Here is a 19,672-nt window from a genome sequence, read left to right as displayed (position 1 = left end):
GTATAACCTCCCTCATGACAAACTATATCTCCTTTGCTGCTTTTAGACCTCGGACAAAATCCTGGCCTCACTGCGGTGAACAGCACAAGTCTTACCCAGCAATTGTGCATGCATCTACAAGTGTACTCAGATACTTGTGGTCAGTTTGCTGTTTACTTCCATACTGCATGGTTGTCTCAACACAGGAAAGGCTTGAGTTGGAAGCTTGCCTTGTACAGGTAAACTACAGTCTGCTCTAAACAACCGTATTTCATATAGAAAGGCAGGACAGAGTGGCACATGAAGAACACTGAGAGGACAGTGAATTGGTAAACTCTCCAAGGCTTTAGGAAAAGATTTGTCTCAGGCTGCCTGGGGGATTGAATCTGCAAAAACAGTGCCTTACTTTTCCACGGGCTAGCTCAACAACGATGGGCCTCTGCAAAGCTTCCAGGTACTCTTTCCCGATGATCTTCTCTGTGCTTTTTCCTTTGAAGATGTTTTTATCAGCTGGGCGTTCGTTCACAGTTTCAACTTGAACATCCCTTATCTGTCAAAGTAAAAGCAGAGGAAATTAATGTAGAGGGCAGTCTAGCATTGGCTTGAGGTAGGCTGGATAAACTAAATCACCTATAACATCTTTTTTACTTCTTCATTTCTGGTTCTGATTGTTCCTTTTTCATTATGACTATGCCTATGTTAGCAAAAGAAATCAACACTTAACCACTGGGGAAATAACTGGCAGAAACACTTAATGTATAATTTAAGTACCAAACCCAGTCTGTATTGAGAACATGTCACAACGTGCAACTAGAACTGAGGACTTCAGACAGCCTATTTTGTTACTTGTGCTTGTCGTTTGAAGCTATAAAAGCTGTATGAAGCAGTTTCAAAATACAGGAAATTTTCTGGGTTATGATCACAGAATCACAGACTGTCAGGGGCTGGAAGTGACCTCAAAAGCTCATCCAGTCCAACCCCCTCCTGCCAGAGCAGGATCACCTATACCAGATCACAGAGAGAGTGATTTCCCATTGGAAGGGGCTGCCCAGGGAGGTGGTAGAGGCACCATCCCTGGAGGTGTTCAAGAAAAGCCTGGATGAGGCACTTGGTGCCATGGTCTAGTTGACTGGATAGGGCTGGTTGATAGGTTGGACTGGATGATCTTGGAGGTCTCTTCCAACCTGGTTGATTCTATGATTCTATGATCACATAGGAATGCATCCAGGCAGATTTTTATTATCTCCAGAGAGGGAGACTCCACAACCTCCCTGGGCAGCCTGTTCCAGTGCTCTGTCACCCTCACAGGGAAAATATTCCTCCTCATGTTTATATGAAATTTCCTATGCCTCAGCTTCTACCCATTGCTCCTGTCCACAGGAATGCATCCAGGTGGGTTTGGAATATCTCCAGAGAGGAGATGATGCTGGATATATTCTTGTAAATTCTTATTCAATAGGAATCTGCTGATAAACGAAGCTGGTTTCATTTCATGAGACTAGAGAGGGGTAAAGGATTTAGTTCATCTGAAAACTGAGTTCTTCAGGATCAGATCAGCAGTAAGATGACCACAGAAAAGACTGGGCATGCTTTAAGTTGTCTGACAGCATTAATTACCGTCACTTTGACCAACTGGTCGTCATCATTTTCAGGGTTTCTCCACAGAAGGCTGACATCCACACCAGAAGACAACCGGTATCCTGCACTTCTCTGCAGCGATGCTTTCACCGAATCAAGATGCACTTCAGCTGAGTAAGCATACTTGTATAGCTTGTCATTATTTAAGCTTGGTCCAGTGGTGTGCCCTGTTTGGAAAGCAAAAGCGAACAGCGTCTAAGAATTGATTCACTCCCATAGCCTGTCCTTTCCTTGAAACAAACCAACAAATGAACAACACAACACCTTTAGAAAAAGAAAAACGTTAATTGCCACTAAAATATTTATGAGGTGGATCCTGCTACTTCAGTAGAGAGCCACGAGGATGATTGGGGACTTGAGCATCTCCCCTAGGAAGAGAGACTGGGGCTGTTTAGTCTGGAGAATAGAAGACTGAGAGGAGATCTGATCAATGTGTGCAAGTATCTGAGGGGTGGGTGTCAAGGGGATGGGGCCAAGCCCTTGTCACTGCTCAGCAGCAATAAGACAAGGAGCAAAGGCTACAAATTAGAATCATAGAATCAGTCAGGGTTGGAAATGACCACAAGGATCATCTAGTTCCAACTCCCCTGCCATGCCCAGGGACACCCTACCCTAGAGCAGGCTGGCCACAGCCTCATCCAGCCTGGCCTTACATGGCACTTGGTGCCATGGTCTAGCCTTGTGCTCTGTGGTAAAGGGTTGGACTTGATGATCTGTGAGGTCTCTTCCGACCCTGATGATACTGTGATACTGTGTGTGATACCTCCAGGGATGGAGCCTCAATCACTTCCCTGGGCAACCCATTCCAGGCTCTCACTACTCTCATGCTGAACAACTTCCTCCTCACGTCCAGCCTGAACCTACCCACCTCCAGCTTTGCTCCATTCCCCCTAGTCCTACCAATACCTGAACATAGAAGGTTTCACCTCAATGTGAGGAGTAACCTCTTTACAGTGAGGGTGACAGAACACCAGAACAGGCTGCCCAGAGAGGTTGTGGAGTCTCTTCTCTGGAGACTTTCAAAACCTCCCTGGATGCGTTCCTGTGTGAAGTACCCTGGTTGATCCTGACTTGGCAGGGAAGTCAGACTCCATGATCTCTGGAGATCACTTCCAACCCCTAAAGTTCTGTGATTCTGTGATAACAGAGGCTGTCCCACTGACAGAGATGTTCATATAAATTTAAGACAAGAGTATCCACAAAATCATTTGTTCTAGCTCAATACTTAAAGAGAGTCAAATTCTCTACTTCATATGGGCTAGCACTAAAAATTAATCCCAGATGATTTGCAACTCAAAATACAGGCTGGATGTTAAGAGGAAGTTCTTGACAGAGAGAGTGATTTGCCATTGGAATGGGCTGCCCAGGGAGGTGGTGGAGTTGCTGTCCCTGGAGGTGTTCAAGAAAAGCCTGGATGAGGCAATTAATGACATGGCCCAGTTGACTGGATAGGGCTGGACTGGATGATCTCAGAGGTCTCTTCCAACCTGGTTGATTCTATGATTCTATGATACTGCAGTTATTAATGCATCACTGATGTAATCCATTTGAGCCAACAGACATTGTTCTCTGCATGTTTACAATGAATCTTTCTATCGAGAGCCTTGCCCAGGGGTGACATGAAATGTAATGAAGACTTTGGGAAATAGGTTTTTAAGATTAAATAATTGAGCCCTGTAGCTGTGACTCTGCTGCTAACTGATGCATGTAAAGGGATATAAAAGCCAAATTCTAGCATGAATGCAACTTGCATACCCAATTTATGTTGCCACTTGCATCTGCATAACAACTCCCTCAGGATTCAGTTGCAGTCTTGTGAGTGCATGTGAAATCTGGTACACAAGTTACTTTTATTTTACCTTTATGAAACTACTTACACCACTCTCTTTCCTATCAGCTCTTTCTTTTCTCTCATGCACAGCCAGGAATGTGTAGCACCAGTGTCACAACTCCCTGCTCAGCCTCAGGCACAGGAATTAAGACTGAGCTGCTAATATCTGTGGCTAAGGAAAAAACAATTTCTTCTTGAATACCCTGTAAATATTTTCTCACACCAGGCATACAAGACATCCCTTTCCACTGCTTTCAGGGGCAAATGGCTACAAAGGTCTCTTCCACCCAAGAAAAACTGTGAGGGTGGAGAAGCTGGCTGTACACAAAGTGCTCCTACATCTGCAAAGCAAACATACGTGCAGTGACCTTAGGTGTTATCTGCAAGCACCGCAGCAGTAGCCTCTCGGACCCAAATGCCTACACCACTGAATCCATTGTGAATTTCTTCATGGGGGTCAGGAGGTACAGAGCAGAAATGCAACACAGTTAATCTAGGAAAAGCAAAGTGCTGTCCTCAGAAAGGTACAGGTCAGTCTTATGACAAGTGCAGGGGACAAAAGGAAAAAAAAAGAAGAAGAAAAATCTATCAAAACATCTCAAATTCTTGAGCATGCCATAATGTAATCAGTGTGTTCAAAGTCCCTCACAGAGAATCAACACACTAGCTGGGTGTATGTCATCCCCTCAGGGATTTATTTGACTCTGCTAAATCATCTCTACTCTGCTCTGGTGAGACCCCACCTGGAGTACCACATCCAGTTCTGGAGCCCCCATTACAGAAGGATGTGGATGTGCTCGAACCTGTCCAGAGAAGGGCCACTGGGATGCTCAGAGGGCTGGAGCACCTCTGCAGTGAGGACAGACTGAAAGAGTTGGGGCTGTTCAATCTGGAGAAGAGGAGGCTCCCAGGTGGCCTTCTTGTGGCCTTTCAGTATCTGAAGGGGGCCTACAAAAAAGCTAGGGTAAGACTTTTTAGGCTCTCAGGAAGTGACAGGATTAAAGGAAATGGAGCAAAGCTGGAGATGGGAGATTCAGATGGATATGAGGAGGAAGTTCTTGAGCATGAGAGTGATGAGAACCTGGAATGGGTTGCCCAGGGAGGTGGTTGAGGCTCCATCCCTGGAGGTGTTTAAGGCCAGGCTGGATAAAGCTCTGGCCAGCCTGAACTAGGGTAGGGTGCCCCTGCCCACGGCAAGGGAATTGGAACTGGGTGATCCTTGTGGTCCCTTCCAACCCTGACTGATTCTATGATTTCAAATCCCTGCATTCATAAAGAGGTAACCCAAAGTCTTATTTCACTCTCAGATTTTAAATCCCAGTTAGGTAGATGCCCAGTGTATGCCAACCATGGCTGGAAGCAGTGCTTAAGGAAGCAAAATAACACCTTTTTCTATTATTATTATTTGGCTTGTTTTCCCTGTTTTTTTTCCAGATCTTATTGGTCAGTAGATTAAGGTCAGCTTCCAAGAACCTTTCCCTGAGGAAAACAACGACCCCATCGAGTTTGGTCTGCAAGTTGCGTAAATTGGCAGAGCTACAAAGAGCTAAACTGCCTCTCCCTTCCTGCCAGCTGGGGGTGTGACGCAGCAGCTTTGGTGATCCCAGGGGGGAGCAGCCTGTGTGCATGTGACAGCTCGAACCTCTAACTGTTGATTTGTTCTTTTGCAGGGAGTCCCAAGGCACAGTGGAGCTCTTTTGGTTTTGCAAGCCCAGCGTGCCCGCTTCGGAACGTCACCACGAGGTGTACAACCCTTCCTTCAGCTTTGCCGTGAGCTCCTTAGCCACACCTTGAGTGCTGTGTCCAGTTCTGGGACCCTCAATTCAAGAAAGAGGTTGAGGTGCTGGAACGTGTCCAGAGAAGGGCAACAAAGCTGGTGAGGGGCCTGGAGCACAAATCCTATGAGGGGAGGCTGAGGGAGCTGGGGGTGTGCAGCCTGCAGAAGAGGAGGCTCAGGGATGACCTCATTGCTGTCTACAACTACCTGAAGGGGCACTGTAGCCAGGTGGGGTTGGTCTCTTCTCCCAGGCAACCAGCAACAGAACAAGGGGACACAGTCTCAAGTTGTGCCAGGGTAGGTATAGGCTGGATGTGAGGAGGAAGTTCTTCACAGAGAGAGTGATTGGCATTGGAATGGGCTGCCCAGGGAGGTGGTGGAGGCACTGTCCCTGGAGGTGTTCAAGCAAAGCCTGGATGAGGCACTTAGTGCCATGGTCTAGTTGACTGGCTAGGGCTGGGTGCTAGGTTGGCCTGGATGATCTTGGAGGTCTCTTCCAACCTGGTTGATTCTATGATTCTATCTCAGATTCCCCACACTGCTACTGGCTTTGAAGCTATATTGCCCTTGAGAGCAGAAGGTGCTCACTGCCCACCCCAGAGATGGCTGCACCTTGCAGGGACAACTCTGGTTAGCTCAGGGTTGATTTGCTTCCTGGTCGATAACGTCCTTCGTTTGCACCAGAAATGACAGCACTAATGACACAGTATCAGCTGAGATTTTATGAATGGCATCAGTTGGGTGGTGTGGTTTAAATGCACATCCAAGAAAAATGATCTGGCTGCTGAGACGTGTGTGTCTAGTTAGATAAGGTGGATGTTTGTGGCTTTGCTCCCATGTTTTGGTTAAATGCACCTTTCACCTTCCACCTTCCTTTTCCTACAGCTCAATCTGTAGATGTTGTTGTCTTTTTTGCAAGAGTTCCTTCCCACTTCTTCCTTTCTTACCATTTGCTTGTACCTACATACAAAAGAGATGATCCTTCCTAAAGGAAAAATGAGCAAATGGTGCAGCAGCTTCTTGTAAATGTTATGGAAGAGATGAATCATGATTCTGGGAGCTAGAGGATTTATTACGGTCTGAAAGATTTCACCATTTCATAGATGGAAAACAGTGCAGGAGTCAGGGCAGAAGACAAATTTAACTGCAAGGCTATCTGCAGAATCATAGAATCAACCAGGCTGGAAGAGACCTCCAAGATCATCCAGTCCAGCCTAGCACCCAGCCCTGGCCAATCAACTAGACCATGGCACTAAGTGCCTCATCCAGTCTTTTCTTCATCACCTCCAGGGATGGTGACTCCACCACCTCCCTGGGCAGCCCATTCCAATGCCAATCACTCTCTCTGTGAAGAACTTCCTCCAAACATCCAGCCTAGACCTCCCCGGGACAACTTGAGACTGTGTCCCCTTCTTCTGTTGCTGGTTGCCTGGGAGAAGAGACCAACCCCCATCTGGCTGCAGCCTCCCTTCAGGTAGTTGCAGACAGCAATGAGGTCTGCCCTGAGCCTCCTCTGCTGCAGGCTGCACACCCCCAGCTCCCTCAGCCTCTCCTCACAGGGCTGTGCTCCAGGCCCCCTCACCATTTTTATCACTCTTCTCTGGACACATTCCAGTGTCTCAACATCTCTCTTGAATTGAGGAGCTCAGAACTGGACACAGTACTCCAGGTATGGCCTGACCAGAGCTGAGTACAGGGGCAGAATAACCTCCCTTGTCCTACTGTCACTGATGGATGTGGATGAGACAGTGAAGATCACGATAAGAGAAGTGGCAGGAGAAAGGCAGTACTGAAGGCAGTTCAAAGGAGTTAGCACCTGGTTTTGGCCAGACACAAGGATGATCAGGGAGCTGGAGCACCTCTCACATGGAGACAGACAGAGAGTTGGGGCTGTTCAGTCTGGAGAGGAGAGGTGTCTGAGGACACTTTCCACTATCTGAAGGAGGCCTACAGGGAAGCTGGTGAGGGACTTACTGGGCTGTCAAGTAGTGATAGGACTAGGGGGAATGGAGCAAACCTAGAAGTGGGTAGGTCCAGATTGGATGTTAGGAAGAAGTTCTTCAGAGGGCTGAAGTACCTCTCCTATCAGGAGAGACTGAGGGAGTTGGGGCTGTTCAGTCTGGAGAGGAGAAGGCTCTGAGGTGACCTTATTGTGTCCTTTCAGTACCTTAAGGGGGCCTACAGGACAGCTAGGGAGGGACATTTTAGGATGTCAGGTAGTGGTAGGACTAGGGGGGAATGGAACAAAGCTAGAAATGGGTAGATTCAGACTGGAGGTTAGGAAGAAGTTCTTCACCAGGAGGGTGGTGAGACCCTGAAAGGGGTTGCCCAGGGAGGTGATAGAAACCCCATCCCTGGAGGTGTTTAAAGCCAGGCTGGATGAAGCTCTGGGCAGCCTGATCTAGTGTGAGGTACCCCTGCCCATGGCAGGAGGGTTGGAACTAGATGATCCTTGTGGTCTCTTCCAACCTTAGTTGATCTTATGATTCTAAGTTCTTCACCATGAGGGTAGTGAGACACTGGAACAGGCTGCCCAGGGAGGTGGTGGAGGCCCCATCCCTGGAAGTAGGCTAGGCTGGATGTGGCTCTGAGCAACCTGATCTAGTATGAGGTGACGCTGGCCATGGCAGGGGGTTTGGAATTAGAAGATCTTTGAGGTCTCTTCCAACCCTGACAGTTTTGTGATTCTGTGAACTGGGGAAGCCACAAGAGACAATTAGATGGCATGGTCAGTTTGAGAGGGAAGGGGCATGTTGGTGGCTGAGGGACAGAAGAGTACTCAAAACAATACAACTAACTTTTCATGCTATCTTTCAACAAGAGAACATAGGTGCTATTTGAAAAGAATACTCCTGCACCTTTGTGAGAGAAACTTCTCTTAAAAGAGTCACAGAATTACAGAACATTAGAGCTTGGAAGGGACCTCCAGAGATCAAGTCCAACCCCCTTGCCAAAAGCAGGATCCCCCTAGGGTAGTCCCCACAGGAATGCATCAGGTGGGTTTGGATGCAATCTCTTCAGAAGGGACTCCACCAACTCTCTGGGCAGCCCATTCCAGTGCTTCATCACCTTCACTGTAGAGAAGTTGTTCCTCATGTCGAGGTGCAACTCTCTATGTTCCAGTCTGTAGCTGTCTTATTGCTGCTGACCACCAAAAAGAGATTGCCCCCCTGCACTTGACACCCACCTCTCAGATATTTATCGACATTGATCAGATCTCCTCTCGGTCTCCTCCAGACTCTCTCAGTCTCTTTCTGCAGGGCACATGTTCAAGTTCCCCCAGTCACCCTCATGTCTCTGGAAACCTTGCCTTTAGAAGGCAAGAAGAAAACCTTGCCTTTAGAAGCTCCTTCCTTTGTATTTAACGTGGCACTGGGATGCTTTCCACCTATATTGCTGATTGATACCCGCCTGAACATGAGCCAGCAGTGTGCCCAGGTGGCCAAGAGAGCCAGTGGCATCCTGGCCTGCATCAGGAATGGTGTGGCCAGCAGGAGCAGGGAGGTCATTCTGCCCCTGTACTCTGCACTGGTTAGACCACACCTTGAGTGCTGTGTTCAGTTCTGGGCCCCCCAGTTTAGGAGGGACATTGAGATGCTTGAGCGTGTCCAGAGAGGGGCAACGAGGCTGGGGAGGGGCCTTGAGCACAGCCCTGTGGGGAGAGGCTGAGGGAGCTGGGATTGGTTAGCCTGGAGAAGAGGAGGCTCAGGGGAGACCTTATTGCTGTCTGCAACTACCTGAGGGGAGGTTGTGGCCAGGAGGAGGTTGCTCTCTTCTCTCAGGTGGCCAGCACCAGAACAAGAGGACACAGCCTCAGGCTGTGCCAGGGGAAATTTAGGCTGGAGGTGAGGAGAAAGTTCTTCCCTGAGAGAGTCATTGGACACTGGAATGGGCTGCCCGGGGAGGTGGTGGAGTCACCGTCCCTGGAGCTGTTCAAGGCAGGACTGGACGTGGCACTTGGTGCCATGGTCTGGCCTTGAGCTCTGTGGTGAAGGGTTGGACTTGATGATCTGTGAGGTCTCTTCCAACCCTGATGATACTGTGATACTGTGATATATAGCTATTGCCATTTCAGCCGATGGCAAACGTCCCACTGACTGGGAAGGGAGCAGAGACAGACGCAAAGGCTGCAATCAGCCATGCTGTCTTGGAGGCAGAAGTGCCTGCTTTCAAGGTGGAGTGCAGAACACATAGCTTGACTAGTAATGTTAAGTGTCTGTCATTAAGGGTAACATGCCAAGTCTATAATTAAATCATGATACTGTATAATACAGAAGGTTACACTGCATGGGTAGAGACAGCTGTCAAGTCCTGTGCCTTTTATTAATACATATGGCATGCTCAGCATGTGCATCTCTAACTACTTGCTGGCTCTACCTTCATAAATTATATTTGTCACTGTTTCTGACACCAGATAGCTTTAAACAGCAAAACCCATCCACTTCTTTGAAAAGCTTTTTTTCAAATGGAACTCTAAGAGGAAAATTTTGTGCATGCTGACCTAGTTGGCTTCAAAGAATATTCCTGCAGTGTTTCCAAAAGGCAGCATGGCCAGGTGGAAAGGTAAAACACTCATCCTGATCCCAGCTCTGACACTGGGACAGTAATTTAGTTCTCAATCTCTCTGCACAAGAGGGCTGAAAGGAGAACTAATTGAGAAAATGCTTGTTCAGTACCCTGAGGATGTAAAGTGTCAGCCAAATATTACTTCATGCCACAGAGGAGCTTTGCTTAATTGGTGTTAAGGATAAGGTGGGTAAAGCAAATGTGGCACGTCATTATCTAGCCATAGACATTACTTGACAGTCTCTTGAAATACGTGCATGAGTAGATGAACTACCTGCAAAATTCCCTATTTTATAACTCCTCTTGTAAGGAGGCACAGAGAGAAGGAGGAAGATCCCTTCCAGGAAGCAAGAGGAAGCACCCATGAGAGTATTTCTACAGCCTTCTTAATCCTGCTTCTCATCACGATGAGGACTTCCTCATTAAACTAAAAGTCAGACGTTGGCTCTTGCTTTAAGGTTGCTGCTCCTCTAAATTTAATGCCAGGTTGTACATAAAGGTCTGCTACTAAAGAGACCTTTCCCTTGCTTCATACACTAGCACTGCTGGAGTGGGCAGCCTCCAGATTTCATACCCTTGACCTTTGCCAGGAGACCTGAGTACAGCCCTGCTCCCAGGGCTTGTGCAGACACCCAGGTTTTCATTACTTACTGCAGAGCAAACTCCCTGTGAAATTAATGGGATGCTTGTTACTGACTTGAGGTAGCTGAGTCAACTGCTCAGAAGCTGAAACCTGGAGAGCCCTGAGCATTTCCTGGCTCTGCTCCACCAGAGCACTTCTGTGTGTTTGACTTCTGAGCATGTGAACAGTGCGTTTCAAGTTGGTGCCCCTGCAGCATGTCCTGACTAAGCAAGGTCAAGATCCTCGGTCTCCTGGCTCACACCACTAGCCCAGCACACCTGAAAATAATTGTCTTCTCCATCTCCTCTGCTGACACAAATGCCACAAGCATTTAAAACTTTGTAATTGCTAAATGCATTACTCAAGGACAGACAAGTAAAGATGATCATTTTGAATGCAGAACAGATCCACATGCACACAGTGGTCATGCCCTCCCTAAGCCAAAAGCCAAACCAAGCCCAGTACAGACCTACCTTTAACAGAGGCTGAGTATGTGGAAATGATGCAAAGGAACAGCACAGTAAGAAGAATCATGCTGAACTTCTCTGGGGCCCCGACTGCAGCATGAAGTGTGAGAGCCTCCAAGAAACGAGCTGCTGAGAGTGGAGGGGTTGCTTGCAGAGAGAGCTGCTGGGTCGGCCACACTGTTTATCTAGATGTAGTAAAGGTCAGATTCCAAATTCCACACTCAGGTACTAAGTTCATTAAAGGACTTCCAGTTAATTATTAAGGTAACTGGTGGTTTCTACCCTATTTTATCGATCACCTTAGCTTTCATTTTTGAATACTGAGCCCACACAGATACATTCCTGAGCTGGGGAGCCCACCTCCAGCACTGTCAGGACTAGGAAATCCTGCCACTGCTCTGTCTAAACAAAAGGGTAACTGGGGCCAGATCTTGACCACTGCCTCTACTGCCTTGTATCAACTCTGTGTCAACCACAGAGGCAAATGCTTTTTAAGGGTCTTTCTGGAAACAGAAGTACCTGGGATTTATCAGTGCCACCCCAAAAAGTGATGGAGACTCAGATGTCATGTCAGTTCCTGCTGTAGTGTGGCATACCTGTGTACTGTGTTCAGTTCTGGGCCCCCCAGTTTAGGAGGGACATTGAGATGCTTGAGCGTGTCCAGAGAAGGGCAACGAGGCTGGGGAGAGGCCTTGAGCACAGCCCTACGAGGAGAGGCTGAGGGAGCTGGGATTGGTTAGCCTGGAGAAGAGGAGGCTCAGGGGAGACTTTATTGCTGTCTACAACTACCTGAGGGGAGGTTGTGGCCAGGAGGAGGTTGCTCTCTTCTCTCAGGTGGCCAGCACCAGAACAAGAGGACACAGCCTCAGGCTGTGCCAGGGGAGATTTAGGCTGGAGGTGAGGAGAAAGTTCTTCACTGAGAGAGTCATTGGACACTGGAATGGGCTGCCCGGGGAGGTAGTGGAGTCGCCGTCCCTGGAGCTGTTCAAGGCAGGATTGGACGTGGCACTTGGTGCCATGGTCTGGCCTTGAGCTCTGTGGTAAAGGGTTGGACTTGATGATCTGTGAGGTCTCTTCCAACCCTGATGATACTGTGATACCTAATAACTTATCTTTATTTTAGCACTCCCAGTCCCCATCTCACTTAGCAGAGGCTACAGACTGAAAAGATGAGATAAACCAGCCACTCTGGCCCACCTCTATGAGAGTACTTGTTTGGCTGGGTTTGAGAGCAGGGCAAACCAAGCCATTCTTTTCAGCCCTGTTTTCTCCTTTGCTCTACTATTTTCTTCTTTTCTCACGCTCACTTCACCTTCCCTAGTAGACCTCCAGGTGACTAAACCACACACTTCCCTCTTTCCTCTGGTAGTAAATCCCAGACCTCATGGCCACAGGGCTTGTTAAAGGCCCTCTTTGTCCATCTAGAGATGGTGGGGCAGTAGGTCATCCCGCTGTGCTCCTTGGCACACCCTGGGTATCACAGTAACACAGTATCATCAGGGTTGGAAGAGACCTCACAGATCATCAAGTCCAACCCTTTACCACAGAGCTCAGGGCTAGACCATGGCACCAAGTGCCACGTCCAATCCTGCCTTGAACAGCTCCAGGGACGGCAACTCCACCACCTCCCCGGGCAGCCCATTCCAGTGTCCAGCCTGTGAGGGTGTCGCAGCCTGTGAGGGTGCACCTTCTTCCCTGGCATATGAAGCCTCCCTGGCACTACGAGGAGGGAGAATCTGGTGCTGCTTGTAAACGAGGCACACCCATGAGCCATCTCCATGCTCCTTCACTCCACTTCTAGAGGCAGCTTGAACGAGATTGCAAGCTGCAAACACCTCAGCTGAACCAGTGCCACCCTAGGTTGTTTAGCTGCTTCCAGTAAGCCAGTTCTGTCACTAGCTCCTCTTCATTAATAAGGGATCATAATGTGAGAACAGCCTTCACCTTCAGTAATAGAAATGTTTTCTTCGTTGCCTTGTGGTAAAAGAGGAGCCAAGCACCACGGATGTCAGTCATCAACCATCAGTGAGAAAGAGGTTCTCACCAATGCTCCTGGCTCACACTCATCTCTTGTGGAATCCCCCCACGGAGCTTTTTGTGGGCACAGACTGTGACATGTTCCTGAATTCAAAGGACTGAGGGTGAGGATTCCAGCAGATCATCTTGCTGCATTTGGTACACAAGGAGCTTGCCAGGATTCCTGTCCTTTTCTCTAAAAAATAAGGACACTTACAGCATGCAACTCTGGCTAGAAAGAGACCAGAGGTAAATTGCAGTGTAAATGCAACACTTACACTTCACTCACAAGAGGGAATGGGCAACAAAGCTGGTGAAGGGTCTGGAGAATAGGTCCTGTGAGGAGCAGCTGAGGGAACTGTGGTTGTTTAGTCTGGATAAAAGGAGGGCGAGGGGAGACCTTGTCAATATCTACAACTCCCAGGAAGGAGGTTGGAGCCAGGTAGGGCTTGGTCTCTTCTCTCAATGAACATATGATAGGACAAGAGGAAATAGCCTGAAGTTGTCCCACAAGAGGTTTAGGTTGGACGTGAGGAATGATTTTTTCCCCAAAGGGGTTATCAAGGCCTGGAGCAGGCTGCCCAGGGCAGGGGAGATGCTGCCATACCTGGAGGCATTTCAAAGCTGTGTAGATGTGGTGCTGAGGGACATGGTTTAGTGGTGACCTGGCAGTACTGGGTTAATGTTTGGACTTGATGATCTAAATAGATCAAAACATCCTGAGACTCTGCATTGGTCCAAACCCTAGGGGAAGAGCAGCTGTCCTCTTGTATGCTCTTGGGACACAGGAAGTGTATTTCTTCTTTGAAATGAAGTTGTGGCTTTTTCAAAGAAAAGGCCTCTCTTAAACACTAACATATCAGAGGCCAGACTCCCTGCTCAGGTAAACCAGCATACTACTACTCCTGTAGTAGAGTTACTCAGAGCACTAGGGATGCAACCATCCTGTACAGAAGTAGCGTACGTACATTTCCGTGTGCTTATATAAGTGCTACGGACATACCCATAACACATGCTTGGGATATGTGTTCAAATGGCTTAAAAGCAGAAGGCTCGAGCCTCACAATACAAGAGGGACATGGAACTGTTGGAGCCAGTCCAGAGGAGGGCCATGAAGATGCTCAGAAGGCTGCAGCAGCTCTGCTATGAGGACAGGCTATGAGAGTTGGGGCTCTCAGCCTGGAGAAGAGAAGGATTCGAGGAGACCTGATAGTGGCCTTCTACTATCTGAAAGGGGCCTACAGGAAGGCTGAGGAGGGACTATTGACAAGGTATTGTAATGACAGGATGAGGGATAATGGGTTTAAACTGGAGGAAGGGAGATTAGACTGGATGTTAGGAGGAAGTTCTTTACAGTGAGGGTGGTGAGACACTGGAACGGGTTCCCCAGGGAGGCTGTGGCTGCTTCCTTTGTGGAGGTGTTCAAGGCCAAGTTGGATGAGGTCTTGAGTAACCTGCTCTAGTGGGAGGTGTCCCTGACTATGGCAGGGCTTGGAGCTGGATGATCTTTGAGGTCCCTTCCAACCTCGACCATTCCATGATTCTATGATTCTCACCTCAGTTATGGCCAGATTAAATCAGCAGGAACGTCCTGGAAGTGAAAGCAGAATGACAGAAGTAGTGCTGTGCCCACAAAAGTCCACTACACGCAGAGGTTGCAGGGTCAGCCCCTAACCTGTGCTTCACGCCATGCTGGCATAGGTACTGGGGTCAAAGTATTACTGTCGCTGCACATCTTCCAGAGTCCAAACTATAAAGGCTCATATCTTTATATGACCTAATAAAACTAATGAGATTTCCTCACATCTTCTGAGGTCAACAAAGTGGTGGGTTTTTTTTTGTTGTTGTTGTTCTCCTCAAAAGCAACAGTGTGAAGATCTCAGTTTTCAACTCAAACTTTCAGCTCTGTGCTCCAAAGTGCTCAAGCTCAGCTTTGCTCTTCAGCTGGTGCCTGTGAGCCCCAGTTCCCACTGCTTTGGTGAGTAAGACACCCCTCATTTCTGTCAAGGGTTACACGATGAGTAACCAAGCTACTGGCTAAAGGTGAATCGTATGTGTCACTTGCATCCTGAGACTTGCCTCAAGAATGCTGCAATCAGACATGGCTCACAGAGAGTGATGTCTGTGTCCACACCTAGGCCTCCATACTCTTACATCCCTGGGGGTCTTCAAGAAAAGCCTGGATGAGGCACTTAGTGCCATAGTCTAGTTGACTGGATAGGCTGGGTGATAGGTTGGACTGGATGATCTTGGAGGTCTCTTCCAACCTGGTTGATTCTATGATTCTATGATTCTTACTCTCCAAACTTTGGTCTTGAACTGCAGTGCTGCTTATACAAAGTGCTTCGATATGCAGTTTTAAGCTACAGGGTGTTGAGTTTGCTCTGTTCCCACCATTTGAATAGGCATCCTGAAAAGTCATGCTATGGCTTGAACAAAATTCAGTTAGACAGTTCTTCCTCAGTCTTTGCAACTGCTCAGGTCTTCGTTTTGCTTTATCACCACTTGGTAGGTTTCACAAAACGTTGTGTTATGCTTGTATTGGTGTTTGAGACCACAGGGGTCTGGATTAGCAATACTGCTACTTCAGAAAGTGCAATATGAGAACAGTTATAAATCAAAATGCCTAAGTGTGCTAGTTTGAACCTAGCTGGGATATTTTAGTGAGAGGAATTAGATTGTTGGCTGTAAAAAAGAAACAATGGTGATGTCTACTGCACTCATAGGCTTGCTGAGATGTATAAAAACAAGAACACAAACATAGGTAACAGAGTTGCTCTCTGGCTTTGGCTGCCTCCCTTCTCTCTCTAACCTGCTGTCTGTGTAACTAATCCTTCTGCTTCCTAACCCCCCTGACTGATTCTCCAAACTCACCTCGAGCGTAAGGCAAAGTCTGGGATAAGGTAAAGGGGTGAAAAGGAGGCAGAAGGGTGTTTGGGAGCCCCTCCTGAGGACTCTGGTTTCTGGGCAGGCTGTTGTGTTTCTGTATTACTTTTTTTATCTTGTATATTTCTGTACATATTGTAAATATCTGCTTAGATATTGTGCTAAGCTGTAAATATAAAGCTTCATTCTAATTTTCAGCTCAGCTGAAACCGAATCACACAGCTTGGCTGAAACCATCACATTAAGCAGTTTCTTCATTCCAAGATAAAGCACATCCACATTAAGCAGTTTCTTCATGCCAAGAAAAAGCACATCTGAATATTAGATGAAGTCATTAGATGCCATTTTGAAAAAAAGAAGACAAGTGTGATGGTTTGGGTGCTCTCTGTCCCCCCACACTTAAGAGAATCACCCAGAGTAGACTCAGCCAAGTTGGAAATTAGAATGAAGCTTTACATTGACAGCTTAGCACAATATACAAGCAGGTATTTACAAGATATACAGGAGTATACAAGTGAAAAAAATAACACAGAAACACAACAGCCCTCCCAGAAACCTGAGTCCCCAGGAGGGGCTCCCAACCACACTTCACCTTCTTCCGACCCCTCTACCTTGCCCCAGACTTTGCCTTACGTTCAAGGTGAGTTTGGAGGGTTGGCCAGGGGTGTTAGGAAGCAGACAGGTGAGTCAGACAGCAAGTTAGGTTAGAGAGAAAAGTGCAGCCTGAAAACCAGACACTCCTTTATCTACATTTATGTTCTTGTTTTTATACGTCTCAGCAAGCCCATGAGTGCAGTAGACATCACCATTGTTTCCTTTTCACAGCCTATAATGTAATTCTTCTCACCAAAATATCCCAGCTAGCTTCAAAGTAGCACAAGAAGCAACCAAGTGGGCTTCTGTTGGTGACCAATCTGCAGCCTTTTAAGCAGCGAAAGAAAACGAAGGATTCTCATAGCGACAGTGGCACATTTGGACTTCTGCAATGCTGGCCTGTGTAGGCTAGATATTAATAGCAACCTAAATGAGGTTTTAAATAGATGCTAGCAAAAGCAAATACAGATGCAGCTAATTTTAAAGTTAATGCAGGGAGCAGGAATTGCAAATTAAATTTTATGGCAAGTATTAAATACTGACTGCAGTTGAAGGTCAGTGTCTTCCTCTAGTGGCACTGTACAGTTTTGTGACTTTAACATAGCTGTAGTTAAACCTGAAACCAGCCTTGAGTGTGTATATTTGAAACCAGTGAAACTTGAGACAAACACTGATGCAGATGGAAAGGGGGTTACAGTAGCATGTGCTTGTATGTTTGTTAACTGTCTGTGTTTCCTGAACAGGGGCAAACGTTATCTACATACATAGGCGATCCAAAAGACATTTTTCCATCTAATATAATCCTGGTCTCCAGAAGCGACTCCTGTACCAGGGAAGCATTCTTTCATGTTGTTATCTGAAGGTGAAAGAAGGCTGCCCTTCATTGAGTATTGATAGGAGAGTTGAAAAACCTAACTGGCACTGGCCTTTAAAAATATGAGGCACAAAGGCACATACCCCTTTTTAGGGGGCAGAAGGAGCACAGCATTGCTGAGGGACCTTTGGAGCTAGAAATCTGCTCTGAGGAATGTCACCACTTAAAAATACTTTGCTGGCCCCTGTGTGAACTCAGTAGTGTCATCAAAACCATCAGATAAAAATAAGGTTTTCTTACTTTTTGCTCCTCTTAATCCCATGGAGCCCTTGCAGCTGTAAGCAGGGGGGAAGCACAGCTTTCCTCGTGGTTCTCAGCAGAGGCATTAGCACACCCCCTTAGCCCGACAGTGTTTACTCCAACTGATTTGGTTCACCTGAGCTGCAAGGGTAAGCCCTAAAAGCTCCCAAAGCCTGTCATAGAATCATAGAATCAACCAGGTTGGAAGAGACCTCCAAGATCATCCAGTCCAACCTAGCACCCAGCCCTAGCCAGTCAACTAGACCATGGCACTAAGTGCCTCAGCCAGGCTTTGCTTGAACACCTCCAGGGACGGTGCCTCCACCACCTCCCTGGGCAGCCCATTCCAATGCCAATCACTCTCTCTGTGAAGAACTTCCTCCTAACATCCAGCCTAGATCTACCCTGGCACAACTTGAGACTGTGTCCCCTTGTTCTATTGCTGGTTACCTGGGAGAAGAGGCCACCCCCACCTGGCTACAATGTCCCTCCAGGTAGTTGTAGACAGTAATAAGATCACCCCTGAGCCTCCTCTTCTCCAGGCTAAACAGGCCCAGCTCCCTCAACCTCTCCTCATAGGATTTGTGCTCCAGGCCCCTCACCAGCTTTGTTGCCCTTCTCTGGATATGTTCCAGCACCTCAACATCTTTCTTGAATTGAGGAGCCCAGAACTGGACACAGGACTCAAGCTGTGGCCTGACCAGTGCTGAGTACAGGGGCAGAATAACCTCCCTTGTCCTACTGGCCACACTGTTCCTGATGCAGGCCAGGATGCCACTGGTTCTCTTGGCCACCTGGGCACACTGCTGCCTCATCTTCAGCTTACTATCTATCAGTACCCCCAGGCACCCATCCACACTCACCCTCAATCTGCTGCTATGGCAGGGCCAGCACAGCCACTGCTGACAGCCAACCTCTGCTTGTCAGAGTCTGTTATAAGCAATGATGCAAACATCAGAAACCAAACCAACGCATGACTGATCATCAAGTGCAGCTTTCATGGAATCATCAGTCAGGGCTGGAAGGGACCACAAGGATTGTTTAGTTTCAAACCCCCTGCCATGGCCAGGGACACCCTACCCTAGAGCAGGCTGCCCACAGCCTCAGCCAGCCTGGCCTTAAACACCTCCAGGGATGGGGCCTCAACTGCCTCCCTGAGCAACCCATACCAGGCTCTCACCACTCTCATGATGAAGAAATTCCTCATGTCCAGTCTGAATCTCCCCACCTCCAGCTTTCCTCCATTCCCCCTGGTCCTGTTACTACCTGATAGCCTAAAAACTCCATCCTCAGCCTTTTTGTAGGCCCCCTTCAGATACTGAAAGGTCACAATGAGGTCACCTCAGAGCTTCCTCTTCTCCAGACTGAACAGCCCCAACTCTTTCAGTCTGTCCTCATAGGAGAGGTGCTCCAGCCCTCTGATCGTCCCATTGCCCCTTCTCTGGACAGGCTCAAGCACATCCACATGCTCCTGTAATGGGGGCTCCAGACCATCCACATGCTTCTGTAATGGAGGCTCCAGAACTGGATGCAGTACTCCAGGTGGGGTCTCAACAAAGTGCAGTAGAGAGGGAGAATCACCTCCTTCAACCTGCTGGACACATTTCTCCTGATGTAGTCCAGGATCTGGTTGGCTCTCTGGGCTGCAAGTGCACACTGCTGGCTCATGTGGAGCTTCTCATCCACCAGCACCCCCAAGTCTCTCTCCTCAGGGCTGCTCTCCAGCCACTCACTGCCCAGCCTGGATTTATGCTCAGATTGCCTTGACCCAGATGCAGGACCTTGCACTTGGTCTTGTTGACCCTCATGAGGCTGGCTTGTGCCCATCTCTGCAGCCTGTCCAGGTCCCTCTGGATGGATCCCTGCCCTCCAGTGTGTCTGCTGCAGCACACAGCTTGGTGCCATCAGCAAACTCGCTGAGGCTGCACTCAGTGCCTCTGTCCATGTCACCAACAGAGATGTCAAACAGGACTGGTCCCAGGACTGATCCCTGAGGGACTCCACTTGTCACTCACCTTCATTTGGACATGGACCCATTCACAGCCACTCTTTGGGTGTGGCCATCAAGCCAGTTCTTTATCCATCTAGTGGTCCACCCATCAAACCCATGTGTCACCAGCTTGGAGACCAGGACGTGGTGTGGGACAGTGTCAGAGGCCTTGCTCGGCTCCAGGTAAATTCC

At 48.1% G+C, this 19,672-nt stretch overlaps 1 protein-coding gene across 1 annotated transcript in view; it reads right to left on the bottom strand.

The window, feature by feature from the left end:
* MTTP (microsomal triglyceride transfer protein) overlaps nt 1-11,000 on the bottom strand; it is a 39,532-nt gene extending 28,532 nt beyond the window's left edge. Inside the window, exons 1-3 of the mRNA XM_064148381.1 lie at nt 10,887-11,000; nt 1,597-1,784; nt 386-529 (exon numbers count right to left, since the gene is read on the bottom strand). Of these exons, the coding sequence (XP_064004451.1) occupies nt 386-529; nt 1,597-1,784; nt 10,887-10,947 (393 nt within the window). The 5' untranslated portion in view covers nt 10,948-11,000. The remainder of the gene's footprint in view (nt 1-385; nt 530-1,596; nt 1,785-10,886) is intronic.
* Between the last annotated feature and the right edge of the window lie 8,672 nt (nt 11,001-19,672).

The sequence above is a fragment of the Pogoniulus pusillus genome, chromosome 9 (assembly GCF_015220805.1).
Source record: "Pogoniulus pusillus isolate bPogPus1 chromosome 9, bPogPus1.pri, whole genome shotgun sequence".
In the NCBI taxonomy this organism is placed as follows: Eukaryota; Metazoa; Chordata; class Aves; order Piciformes; family Lybiidae; genus Pogoniulus; species Pogoniulus pusillus.
The sequence above is the reverse complement of the archived record's forward strand: the minus strand, read 5'-3'. Positions and strand labels throughout refer to the sequence as shown.